Below are 13,441 nucleotides of genomic sequence, written 5' to 3' on the forward strand. Positions count from 1 at the left end.
ATATCTTGATTTAGAATCATTTGTAGTTATTTGTAGTGACTTTTTTGTCGTTTGTAGTTGAATTGTTCAAAAGTTACAATATATTAGCAATAAATAGAAAACGTAACTTTGTCAATTTTCAAGATATCTCAAATTCGCTTGCGGCATCATTTTTAAAATCATATTTTACGCTGAAAACAACGGTGTGTGATAAAGTGTATAACTGTAAAGTGTATAAATGTATAACATATTTTATTTTTCACGATTTATATATTTGTGTCATAATGTCTTACCATCTACATATGTCATAATCATTGAACTTTTACGTATAACATAATCATTGAAATTTTATATCGCGCACGGCTAGATAATGGCTAGGCTACAATACAGTTGAATAAAATCATGAGTGTCAAGAGTTAAATAGCGGAAAACGCATGCACAGTAAATTATGCATTTTTATAAACTTTGTATTACAAGTAGGAATACATGCGTGATTATTGATTGAAATTGAATTTTATGAACGATATGGATATATCTGCGTGAATTGTGTGTCTCACTGCTCGAAGGTATGTTATTATTTATATAAATAATATTTAATTTTTTTCATTAGTGTTATTTTTTATTATTATATTTTTTATCTTTGTTGTACATAGTTTCCTCCTTCATTAAAATGTGACGTGATCATAATATTTAATTTTAATTTAAATTTAAATTAATAAATTTTTATTAATATAATAAATGATTATAAAATTATCATGTTCTAATTGTATTATGAAATTATTAAATAAATGCAATAGAACGCAATTGTATAAACACCATTTTGTTTTATTTATACTATAAGTTCTACAAATGTATTCATATAATATTATGTATAATTAAATAATGTGAATGATAAAGATTTATTTAAAATTTTCTCCTTATTTTCCTTCATCTTTCCCCATTCACCTTTTTTTTCTTCTGTTTTTTTTTTCGTTTCTTATATATAACCTGAGTTAAAATTAAATATTATGATCACATCACATTTTAATAAAGGAGGAAACTATTTACGACAAAGATAAAAAATATAAGAATAAAAAATAACATTAATGAAAAAAATTAAATATTATTCATATAAATAATAACATACCTTCGAGCAGTGAGACACACAATTCACGCAAAATATATATCCATATTATTCATAATAAAATTCAATTTCAATCAATAATCACGCATGTATTCCTATTTGTAATACAAAAAAAATGCATAATTTACTGTGCATGCGTTTTCCGCTATTTAACTCTTGACACTCATGATTTCATTCAAATGTATTGTAGTCATTGTCTAGCCATGCGCGATATAAAATTTCAATGATTATACGTATGTAGATGGTAATGATATTATGACAATCGTGAAAAATAAAATTTGTTATGCATTTATTCACTTTACAGTTATATACTTTACAGTTATATACTTTTTCACACACTGTTGTTTTCAGCGTAAAATACGATTCTAAAAATTATGCCGCAAGCGAATTTGAGATATCTTTTTGAAAATTAACAAAATTACATTTATTATTTATTGCTAATATATTGTAACTTTTGAACGGTTCAACTATAAACGACGGGAAAGTCACTACAAACAATTAAAAATGATTCTAAATCAAGATGTATTATTGTTTTTTCTCTAACTCAAAGTCGAGTGATAGTCATTTTTTCAAAATTTTTTTAAATACATTTATTGAATTACAAACGAAATTATACTACTATACAAACAACTACAAACAAAATACTAACCTTTTTTTATTGTAAACTTATTTTAGTAAAAGTTGAGTGCCAAGTTCACGTAGGTGAATTAGCGCATAAACGAGTACGGATACGTATACAAAAATTGTAGTATTTTATTTTTGTCTGTAGTTTAATATATCCAAAGCTCGTTGAAATCGGAGAGACACTTCTGTGTGTTCCCAGAAACAAGATTAGTCTCAAATTGTTAAAAATTTTGAAGTGTATCACATTTGAACAACGAATTAAATATATTATTACTAATATAACTATTTTTAATATATATAATTATAAAAATTGTATAAATATATAATATACATACATATAAAATTATACTACACTTTTATAATACATTTATTATAATTACATATGTATAACAAAACAAAATATATAATTCATTATAGAATGATATAATATAGTCTGTCAATAGTTATTTGCATCGCCCGTGAGATAGTGTTATATAGACACATTTCTTTAAAGTAATATGACACACGTCGAAAAACTTTCAACAATCTCACCTTAGTCCCATTTCTGAAATTGAGCGTCGCACGTTACGAAAACACAGCTACGAAGTGAGGAGCAACAACAGCAATAGGCACGAATATCGACATGAATTCACATTTCAATTTCAAATCCAAAAGTACAAATTCTGTACCTAGATAGCACTGATCCATAATAATCTTTCAATTGAAAACACAAAACATACACTGCCTCAATATTTATTTTTATACATGTGTAATATAAATATGTATGTCTTTTCCTCTTCCGTAGCCGTATTATACGATCGTTTCGTCACGCCCGTGAATAGCGTCGATTTTCAAAGATCGAGTATCGATAAAGCTAAATTTGAGCATTCCTAGACTCGGATTTCATTGACGTGTAACAAACGTTAAATAATTCATTAGCACAGCGGCAATAATTTATGCGCGAGACTCGAGTAGTAGTTTTTCGGATCTTGTTGTCTCGCCCGACGCGTTTCGTTTAATGGACCAGCTCGACGCTAATCGAAAATTTGTGATTCCAAGTAAAATCCGCGCTTGCCATGCGAATAACATTCTCAATTAGGCGCGACACGTGTTTCTGAATAATGCAAGGTTTCTTATCGCGAGAGTAAATTCCACCTAAGTTTCCCGTAGTCAATACTCGATGAAGTTTATTTCGATAGTGAATCACGGCGAATTGGCGGATTATCCTTCACCTATCATGATGTAAAACTAACAGACACGCGCGAATATAAATTGCTGAAATAGAAATGTATACCTCGCCCACACGTATCCGAATCGATTATTTCGACAAGATAACACGTGCTGAAAAGCAAATTACAGAAAGAGAGAAACCTGCTTATTTGAAAGAGTATAAACATTTTGACCTGCTTCAAGAAATACGAAACAGAAATGCGATATCTAAATGATAATCTTTTTAAATTTTGTGTGCGTATTCTATTCTGTATTCTATTAAATTCTGTTATTCTATGTAAATAAAATTTGTATTCGTTGAACATGTTACGCCTTCGAAATTTATCTATTTAAAATTTTTTATCCACCTACTCATAAAACGATCTATTTGGTTATTTTCGCTTACTCATGTACGCCTAGCATGACTGATTTACATTGACAAACAAATCACAATAGGCATTTCAGATACCATTGTATGGCGCAAACGAGTTTCTAAAGCGACGAAATGAGGCGGTCAGGCGGCTCATCTCTCGCATAAAATATTCGCGGCTGATTATTTCGCCAGACCGAATTTCGACGATTTAGGCGATCGTATTGTTTACCATTCCATTCACGCCGATGCGCGTTAAATAATTCATTAATGCCGATATAATTTACGGTCGTTATTCGAGCCACGAAAACATTGGCGTCGAATTTGCTACAATCCAATCTCCATTATCAGATGCATAATCAGATATTCCGCGAACGATTTTCGAAAGGAACGCTTCGAAAATATTGCTATGACGCGCCAAACTTTGATTTAGTCAATTGCAGAAAGATTCGAGATATCGCTTTATGAGATAATTTATTATAAATATATTTTCTTATCCACCTAATTAAAAACAGTTAAAAATACAAAAATTTACATTAGATATATAAATATCCCCGTACATACATTAAATAAAATATTTATATTTATATACTGTCTCGGTAATCGAATAATTGATGAAAGCCTCGGAAAATTTCTTCGTAGATATATAGATAGATAGATAAAGATGTTCGCACATATGAAATACAGTAAAATTATTAACAACAATGATGTACTAGCATAATAATAATAATAATAATTCCTGTTATACTTTTACTATAATAATTACGATAATAATTCCTTTATCGTGTAAAGTAATTTCCCGTGCATATTGAGCGACTCTCTAGTAGCTATTTAGATCGATTTACCTTCCATTTATGAAATATAGCCATCCAAATGTGCACGACGGATTACGGAGCGAGTCCGCCGCGTGAATCCCCGCTCCGGATGCCTTTTTCGGTCGTTAAAAGAAACGAAAGTGACGGGCCATTATCCCGTTTCCCCCACAAAAACGATCCGCTTTCGTCCCCGGTTACGTGCCGCGGCCCTCGCCGGTCATTTATCTCGATAATGACAGTTCGGAACAATTTCTATATTAGAGGGCCTCATTAGAGCGCCGCGCCAGCTTGTAATTTACCTCGTCGACATTTTTACGTCCGCAAATGCGCGAATTAAAATGCGACGGCGAGCGATGTTCCTACACTCGTCGTGCCTTAGCACTCGAACCCTTTGCCTTAATCGCGAATATTCTTTTCTAAAAAGAGAAGGGACATTGGGGCAGATGTTTTGAACAGACATAAAGCAGCGAAACGATTCTCGAAGCGGTAGTCTTTACAGATTTAACGTCTTAAATAATTCCGACCGTCATTCATAGCGACAGTGTTATAATTTATATTAATGTAAAGTTGATTTTTTGTGTAATGCCTCAAACAAAAGTCTAATTAAATTGTACTCAAACGTATCACAATTATATGTAATTATTTTATCACCCGCACTAATTATAACGCGGTACAAGCGCTTCAACGAGATATTATCGGCGCGATATTACTCGTGTTACAATTTTTGCGATAACATCGATATAAGGGGGCATTGTACAGTTCACATTGACAATTGCCGGCTCGCAGGTAATCATAGTCCAAGTTTCGATGTGCGTCATCGGCGGTTCCGGAATTAATACTTAAACGCGAGAAGACGTCAAGCGGGAAACTTTCCGCGCAATTCACGCTCCGTCGAGGAGGTTGTCGCCGTATTTTATTTCCCGGGACACGTCTCGTTCGTTTCCCAAGAGTTCGCTGGCGAGCAGAATCAACTATAAGCGTCTGAAAAATTTACTCTCCCGTTTGATATTTCGACGTGCATATAAAAAAAAAACATTGTACACGATAATTGCAAAGTGAGAAAAGTCTCTTTTCTCATCTAAATGGAAAATGTTTAGAAATCGGAGAAAAAAAGACTTTTTTTCATTTCAGGAGAGATTATTTACATTAATATTATTGCGCAGTTATGTAGAATAATTTATCATTAATAATAATCTAAATTCGTAAATTATTTATATGTGAATTTTATATAATAATATTCCAGAGTACTTAAACCGGCAGGCAGTAGGATTTACCTGAGGTTTTACGTATTTTAAAATCGCAAAATCGTCGTCGTCCGTCCGCACGACGATGGCGTCGAGACGCTCCAAAAGGGATCGGAATATAACCGGTACGCGCGATAAATGTTAATGGTCGAAAATTAATTGGTAAGTTTTTAACGGGGCAATAAAAATAATGAGCCATGACAGCGGACAGGTAGGCCGGGGGATACGACGCAAAAATCGCGCGATAGACTGGCCGCTCCATTTTCGTCGGGAATGGCCGCATTAAACGTTATGGATGGCCGTACCGAAAGGGGTGAGCGATTTTTCTTCGAGTTAATGCGCCACGGTAAGAGAGGTGCGCCGCCGCGCGCGAAGAGAGTTATGACTCGCGCAATATCGCACCGGAGAGCGGCGACGATGCGCCCGCGCGCGCACGCGAGAGGCGCGATAACAATAAACGTAATAGTGTAATGAAGCTGCCGGCCGCGCGTTAATGAACAACGATCTCGAGAACCTCGAATATCTCACAAGGACTCGAGGCGTTAGTGACAAGCGGTCTCGATCGAAGTGTGTGACTTGTCGCTTTAATAAATGACGTTCTAGAGTTCTATTTATATTCAAAACAATTCAAAACAAATAAGAGCAGAATTAGTAATTATAAAAGCAGAATATCGAAAATAATTAAGATATCTGTCGATCTCGACGAATTAATTGCTTTTCAAGAAAATTTAATTTCTATTCTTAGTTATTTCGCGCGTGTATTTCTCCTTGAAATATTTTCTAACAATAAAGTTGAAGTTGCGACATTAATTGCAGCGACACAGGAGGAGTAATCGCACGTTGATACACCGACAAAAAATGTCAATTACGCGACTGTCGATTAACGAGCTCTCGTGAGCGAAAGGGAATGGTATTAATATCACAAAATGAATTTTCAAAGAAATAAATGTGATCGAATTCAGAGTTAATATTACTGAAATGTAACCTGTATGATAGTATTTAAAAATACGAGTACTGACGGAGCAAATTGCGGTCTTGCGATTGTATGAAAAAGTTTTGACACATGTCTTAATGAATATTGATCAAAATTAAATTAACAACTTAACTGAAATGTGCAGGCGTCTCTCGCGGGTATGCAAAAACGAAGTAGATTGTAAAAAAATTTGTTTTTTAATATTAAAGATATAATACTAATTCTATTATGCATATTCTTATTAGATTAAATAGATTTTATTATGTAATTAAAGGAAGGAATGTTACTTATTGGAGTAATACGAAAGTCAGCAATGAAATGTGAAATATTCGGCGCGTGACACACGATTCATGATTTATTTAAACAAAAGGAAGATATTGATGATTTCACGTAACAGTATAACGATGCAACACGCTGATATGTTGCATCGAGGCTTTCGAAGCCAATTAATTTTTATCGGCAAAGCGCGCGTAATTAAGACGCTCGTAAAGTTTACACGGATGTTACAAACCGTACGATCGATTGCGAAAGAATTTCATGAAAATTTCAGGAGGCAAATTTGCAGCAACTTACAACAATGGCTCCGCGTTCGTATGAAGAAACTGTGCTCACACGAATGTAAATATAATAAATCATAATAATTTTGGTCCGACGTAAAACTGTAGATGTAAGCAATCGCTTATAAAGTTTCATGCAACTTTAACGAAAATCATATCAAATAACGAATTTTCAGAAAATTAGATTCATTTATGATAAATTATTAGCAAATGTTTGCCATTAATTTATACTAGGTGAACTTAATCAAAGTCATGTTGAAAAAACAAAATGGACATATTGGAATATCGAATATATCCGTAAGAAAACCATTCAAAAACAGAATTATGAACTATTGTTTCCATTCTCCTGAAAAAAGGGAAACTCAAAGAAATCTCCTGAACAATAACATCGTTTTGATTATTATTTTCTCCACATTTACACTTGATAATTTACTTTTAACGCTACAAATTTCTACCTTCAAATTCTTCGAATATTGCTACTGGCGTTACTTTCACATTTTCTACAGACCACTTACAGATTCGTCACATTCAGAAAGGTCTACTTCGGAATCTCCAGTTCGACCATCTCTCCGAGTAGACTCACCGTGCTGATGCAATTTGCCGCCTCCGACGGCCTGCTGTTGTGAATGTTTCTGATGATGATGATGTTGCTGCTGCTGCTGTTGTTGCTGTTGCTGCTGCTGCTGCTGCTGTTGTTGTTGCTGCTGCTGCTGCTGCTGCTGCTGACGTGAATCCCGCGCCATGATCGCGGCGATGCTGAAGTCAGTAGCGCATTGGCGATTTGAGTTACAATTATTGTTGAGATTGTTCAGAAGGCTGCTGTTCGGTGACGGGCTCGAGCTCTCGTCGCCGTCATCGCCGGCGCACCCGGACAGCCCGGTGGATACCGTGGAGGCGGCGGTGCCCTCGCCCTGCATCTTCCTGCCCAGGTAGAGGTGATGTCGAGATTCCTCGTCGTCCTCCTCGCTGCCGGCTCCACCGGCACCACCGCCGCCGCCGCCGCTTCCTCCGCCACCACCGCCGCCACCGTCGCCGAACGAGGTCAGTGTCAGTCCGTTTCTCTTCCTACCGGTGAGGCCTCGCGACTCCAGCAACATCACCTCGCGCGCTGCTTCCTGGGCCACGTGGGGTCTATCGGTAAACTAGTCGGGGCACGTCTCAAGGCGGATCCGCTTGACGTCGCGATGTCGCTACGGACGTCGTGCGTCAGAACGATGCCGATGATTGCGACGCTGATGATCGCTGTGCGGGAGACGGTGTGCGTTTTTATCCTCGATACGCGAGTATCGCTGAAACGGTATCACCATCCTCTCCTAATCAGCTCCGACTCCTCGCTGTCATGCGCGTGTATACGCGTGCGAGGAGATGATGACAGCGCGCGTGTACGCACGTGCGCGTGGAGAAACAGAAATTTGCGAGGAAAAATCAAGCACTGATTGGTCGGTCGCGATCGCCGCCAATGGAGTCTCGGATAAAACGTTGGATGGACTTGCTAATCGGGAGATCAGAGCTCTCTTATCAGAGCGGCGATAAACATCGGAGCACAACACTAAAACTAAAACATCGGTGGTTCAATGGTAAAACGCTCGGCTGTCACTAAAAATAGCTAGCTAGGCCGTGACGATCAGCGATCAGTAATGGATGTAATCGGAAGGCGAAGTAATTTACGCCGATAAACGGTGGCCGGAGAAGCGCTCCATCGAAAGTTGTCGTCGTCGCGGGGACACCAATCGCTTCTCTTTCGCGCGCGCGAAAATGCGGAGCCTGATGCTTGACGTATCGTTTACACTCCAGGTCGCGCGAGCGAAACGTGGCGCGGACAGAGCAGGGAACGACAGACCGACCGGTTGCCCGACAGACTGACCCACGCCACCGCCAGTCGCCTCTTCGTCACGACCCCCATCCCCCCTCTAAAGCGACCCAGAGCTCGGCTGGACGAGCTGAACGGTAGAACGTGAGCGGGAATGAGAGGAGAGAATACCCAGCGGGTGTCGATAGGCGGTCCCTTGGCATGCTCCTCCTCCACGATCAGCATTCAGCTCCGCCTGCAGGTTCTCTCCCGCACGAAACCCACCTCGAGGTTCGCCTAAACGTTATTACCGCGTCGTTCTTCCTCTCATCCTCCGCTCGTCCCTCTCTTTCTCTCGCGCCCATGTCAGACCGAAACTGCCAACCGGGAGCCGACGATACAAACACGCACGAGAGCGTCCACAGGAGGAGTCTCTCTCGGTCAGCCGGTGGTGGTCGTCGCCGCCGTCGTCCTCGTCTTCGTCATCATCGTAGTCGTCATCGTAGTCGTCGCTGCTCACCCAGGTCGTCTCTCCTCGTCCTACGACGCTTTTTTCCACACTGTCTATCTCTTCCCACTCCCCCCCCCTCTCTTTCTCTCTCTCTTTCTCTTTCTCGCGTCCTTGTCCCTTCTTCCTCACGCTTCTTCCTTTCGCCCTCTCCTCTTCCCGCCCCTCCTAAGCGTGGCAACCCGCCCCGCCCGTCGCACTCGCACGCTCGACGTCCACACGTACAGAACGAAGTAGGGTGGCGGTATTATGGTCTCGTACGCGCCATCCAGCCACGGCAGCTGCCATTTTTTCTTACGAGAGGGGGGCAATTGCTGACAGGGACCGCTTTCCTCCACGCTAGTATGCCGCGAATATCGCCTCTCTTTCTCTATCGTCTTTTTTACCTCTCTCTCTCTTTCTCTCTCTCTCTCTCTCTCTCTCTCTCTCGCGCGCGCGCTCTGCCGCTCTCTCGAGCGCAATTTATTGTTTTACTGGCGGAGCTTTAAACACGACCGAACGACGGTGGCGGCGGCTTCAGCGTCAGCGTCAGCGGCGACCGCGGCTAACGCAGGTGGGTGGTTAGCTCGCTGCTGGCTGGCTGGCTGGCTGGGCGGTGGATAGGCGGGTGGGTGGCAGTTGCTCTGGTGGCTCGTCTCGGCTGGGCTCGTCGAATGGGGGCGTGGGAGTATATCGTCGTATACTTCTCTGGGAAATCCCGTCAACGTCTACTACCGCGGCTATGCCACACTTCGCCGATCGCGCTCCTATTATTTCCCATCCCCGCCTCTCCCACTGCGTATTCCTCTATCTTTCGAATCTCGTTCGGTCTGATCTGTTTTTCAACATTTGCAGATATGATCGCGAAAGTGTGTTACACTTTGCTGATCTCACAGTGATTAGAACAACCGATTTCTATGGTTTCGTGCATCGCCTTTGTCTTCTTAAGATAGCATGTGGGTTCTTAACAAAGGTCATGATATAGTATTGTAAAACGTTTCTATATACATATCTCGTATTTATACATGTATATCTTTCTGTCTATCTTTTATAAACTTGTTATAAGAAAACATTAACAATTTTTATATAATCTTTATAATATATAATTGGCGCAAGATAACCGTGTTTCTTGATAATATATTTGTGAACTTACAAAAAGATAGGACAAAAGTACTGTCAGAATGATATTATAATTATAATAAAATATAATGTCTAATTCTTTATTACTTAAAAAAATGTATTTTAAGTTAATCAGTTCTAGCATAATACTACTCTGCAAATGTGTTAAGCTCAATTTAAGACGAAGACCTGAAAATTTGCTCGAGCATTCACATTCTTAATTCAAAGAACCTCTTCACTATACTTCGCTTTGTTTTTTTATTTCTTAACGTCGTCTTAGTCTCCGTCATTTCTTAAGAACCGAGAAGTTGGATACGCGAGATAAGAAGATCTCGGAATTAAGATCTTCGCTAATCGCTAAGCCGCATCGATCATAATCCCGTAGGATCACGGAGAGAGCGTCTTCGTTTACGTATCCACGTATCCACGGAGAGAACCCTCGAAATCTCCTTTTATCCCCCCCCTTCACGATTCGGCGCGCTATTAACGTCGTTATTGCCATTTGTCGAGGAACCGGCAAGTACGCGTGCGCACCAGCAGCTGCAATACCGAACTGCTTTTTCCGCTGGGCGATTCTCCGACAGAAGTATTACGGTAGAAATAACGTTATCCTCGGCCGGAACGAGCGTCGAAGATGAATGGGAGGGGTTGGAGCCCGCTTACCCTGCATCGCCGGCGCTTTTCCTCTGCCCCTTCGCCTCCCTCCCTCTCCGCGCCACCGGGATATTATTTCGTCGAATATCTCGCGAGTCGTTTCGAACGCACAGCATTTCGCTGGAGATAAGTCTTGGCTTTAACCGATTCGGATCCCCGTAAAAAACCTCGAAATCGTTAAATCTCGCGCACGAAGCACAACGCAGTTATATTTTTCCCTTACGATTAAATCGTCAATTATAATTGAATTGGATTTCGGAGATAGTGGAGTAACAGGTACGTATAATGTAATCAAACCTTTTGTTGTTGCGAAATATCTAATACAACGATACATATTTTGGAGATAAATAATTTATTTTATTTTATTTTATCTACACGAAAAGAACAATTTTGCTGAATCCAAATCTGAAAATAATTTTTCTTCAATAATCAAAATTATTTTGTGCGCAAAAATAAAAATGATCAGTTTTAACATTTCAACAAATTATTTTGATGATTCAATAAAAAATTGTTTTCAGGTGCTTTTAGCAAAATTTTTAAACTTTTTAACAAAATCATTCTTTCCATTAAGCAGAAATTAAAGAAAATAAAGGCTAATAAACAAGCAAACAAAGATGTTTAACAAATATAATTATATAATTTTATTCGACAAAATTAAGGCGGAAGTCTTGTTCTCCGACTAACATAAGATTAATGTAATTAATTATAATTTAAAATTTTGCATTTGCGGCTAAAAAAGATTTAGTAAAGTCGAAACGGTCCGCCTTAAATTTTATCAAATAAAATTATATAATTATATTACAACATCTTTGTGTGATGGTTTATTGGCGATTATTTCCTTTAATTTCTAGTTTATTCAAAAATACAAATCAATATACAATTTTTACTTAAAAAATTATTATTGCAATTAATAAAGCCTTCTATACTTTTTATTTTAACTCTCGTACGAAATTCCGTAGCACGCGCATTACGTTTTCCCAAACGTCGCAAAATCTTCAAATTTATATCGGTCGCAATTATTAAAAGAATTGATGCAGAGTCGGTAATCTGTCTCGCGGCCAAGCGCGGCGGTGCGAAAACGCAAAATTACCACTGCAACTGCGCAAAATAATTAACGTCGCGCTAAGGCGGTGCGAGGCGGTTAACGAAGAGAAGCGGCGTGCTCGAAAATAAGAAGGTATTCGGCGCGCAGGCGGAGGCATATTACCCCGGATATTATTATAATAAAGCAGGAAATTACCTCGTGTGATAAATGCGCGGGTAGCGATGCGGCCTCGTAAATTATATCATCAGCGGATTATCGTAATTACATAGCGCGGCATATCGCGAGTGAAACAACGCGCAATGCCGTTGTGTTGTTGCTGCCGCTGCGGGGGAGTGGTGGGAGGGGAGAGAAGGAGAGAGAGAAAGGGAGAGAGAGAGAGAGGTCTGAAAATCTCGCGATTCGCGCGGTGCGTTCTGCTATTATCCCGCGGGTGGTAAACGTAATCGTTCGCGCACAAATTGCGAGCCGTGCGAAACAGTTAATCGAGGCGTGACGCGATTCGGCGGCCCGATACATTACAATGCGCGCGATCGGATATATCGATCCTGCTTTTACCTCAGCCGACCGGAAGCGGCCGACGCCGCGCCGCGCTCTCGGTTATCCGCGTGTTATCGGTCCCGACTTTCGGCGAGGCTGCATCATGCACGCGCTCAATTCGCGCGCGCGGTCGCGTCTGCGGCTCGATCGGGTTAATTCAATTAATCGATCCGGGGGCCGCGCGCCGTCGAAGCGTCGGGATCGCTAATTTCGGCGCGCAAAATTACGAGAATAAAAGCGCCTAAAAATCCTCCTGACCGATGCGATCTCTCGGCCATATATAATTTTCTGCGTTACATATCTTGACAATTAAGCCGTTAGTATTAACAATTAAAATCTCCATTACATTGAAAAATAAAAGTTCATCAAAATACACGATTTCATGTTATCTATACATCCTCGAATTAATTTGCCAAGTTTCTTTAATTTTAAATATATATCGAGAAAATTATAGCAAACGCTCATTTTTCATGTATTAATGTATAAAATGAATTAATGGTATATGAATAAAAAGAATTAATGTACGAAAGGCGGCTTTAATTAGCGCAATAAAAATCTTGTTGAGTTTAATAAGCATCGAGGCCGCGTGTCTTGTTTCCTTAATGAAGTCGCGCCCGATTTAATTATTGCCAAGCCGCGGCGAAGAATAGTGATTCTCTATTCGCAATTAGCATAGGTATACTGTGCAACACGTGCGGCGGGGGAGAGGCAAAACCCGACGCGGCCGAAACCCCGCCGCTCCGAGAGATTCCGCGATCCGATCTTCGCGCGCATACCAGTAATTAGACATGCATGCGAAAGGCGCGACGCGCAACGCGCGACCGGTGTCAATTAGCGGTGGTAACGACGTGAGCGGTTAACTAATTATATGCGGCGGTATATGCACTTTTATGTCCGCCGAACGATCAGGCTGTACGATCGCGATCGAATCGGAGGG

At 39.8% G+C, this 13,441-nt stretch overlaps 1 protein-coding gene across 1 annotated transcript in view; it reads right to left on the minus strand.

Annotated features, from left to right (window-relative positions):
• Positions 1-7,970, minus strand: part of LOC105450685 (T-box protein H15-like) — a 55,260-nt gene extending 47,290 nt beyond the window's left edge. The window contains exon 1 of the mRNA XM_011690636.1: positions 7,457-7,970. Coding sequence (XP_011688938.1) covers positions 7,457-7,970 — 514 coding nt within the window. The remainder of the gene's footprint in view (positions 1-7,456) is intronic.
• Positions 7,971-13,441: the final 5,471 nt, after the last annotated feature.

Source organism: Wasmannia auropunctata, unplaced genomic scaffold (assembly GCF_000956235.1).
Source record: "Wasmannia auropunctata unplaced genomic scaffold, wasmannia.A_1.0 LD336057.1, whole genome shotgun sequence".
NCBI lineage: Eukaryota > Metazoa > Arthropoda > Insecta > Hymenoptera > Formicidae > Wasmannia > Wasmannia auropunctata.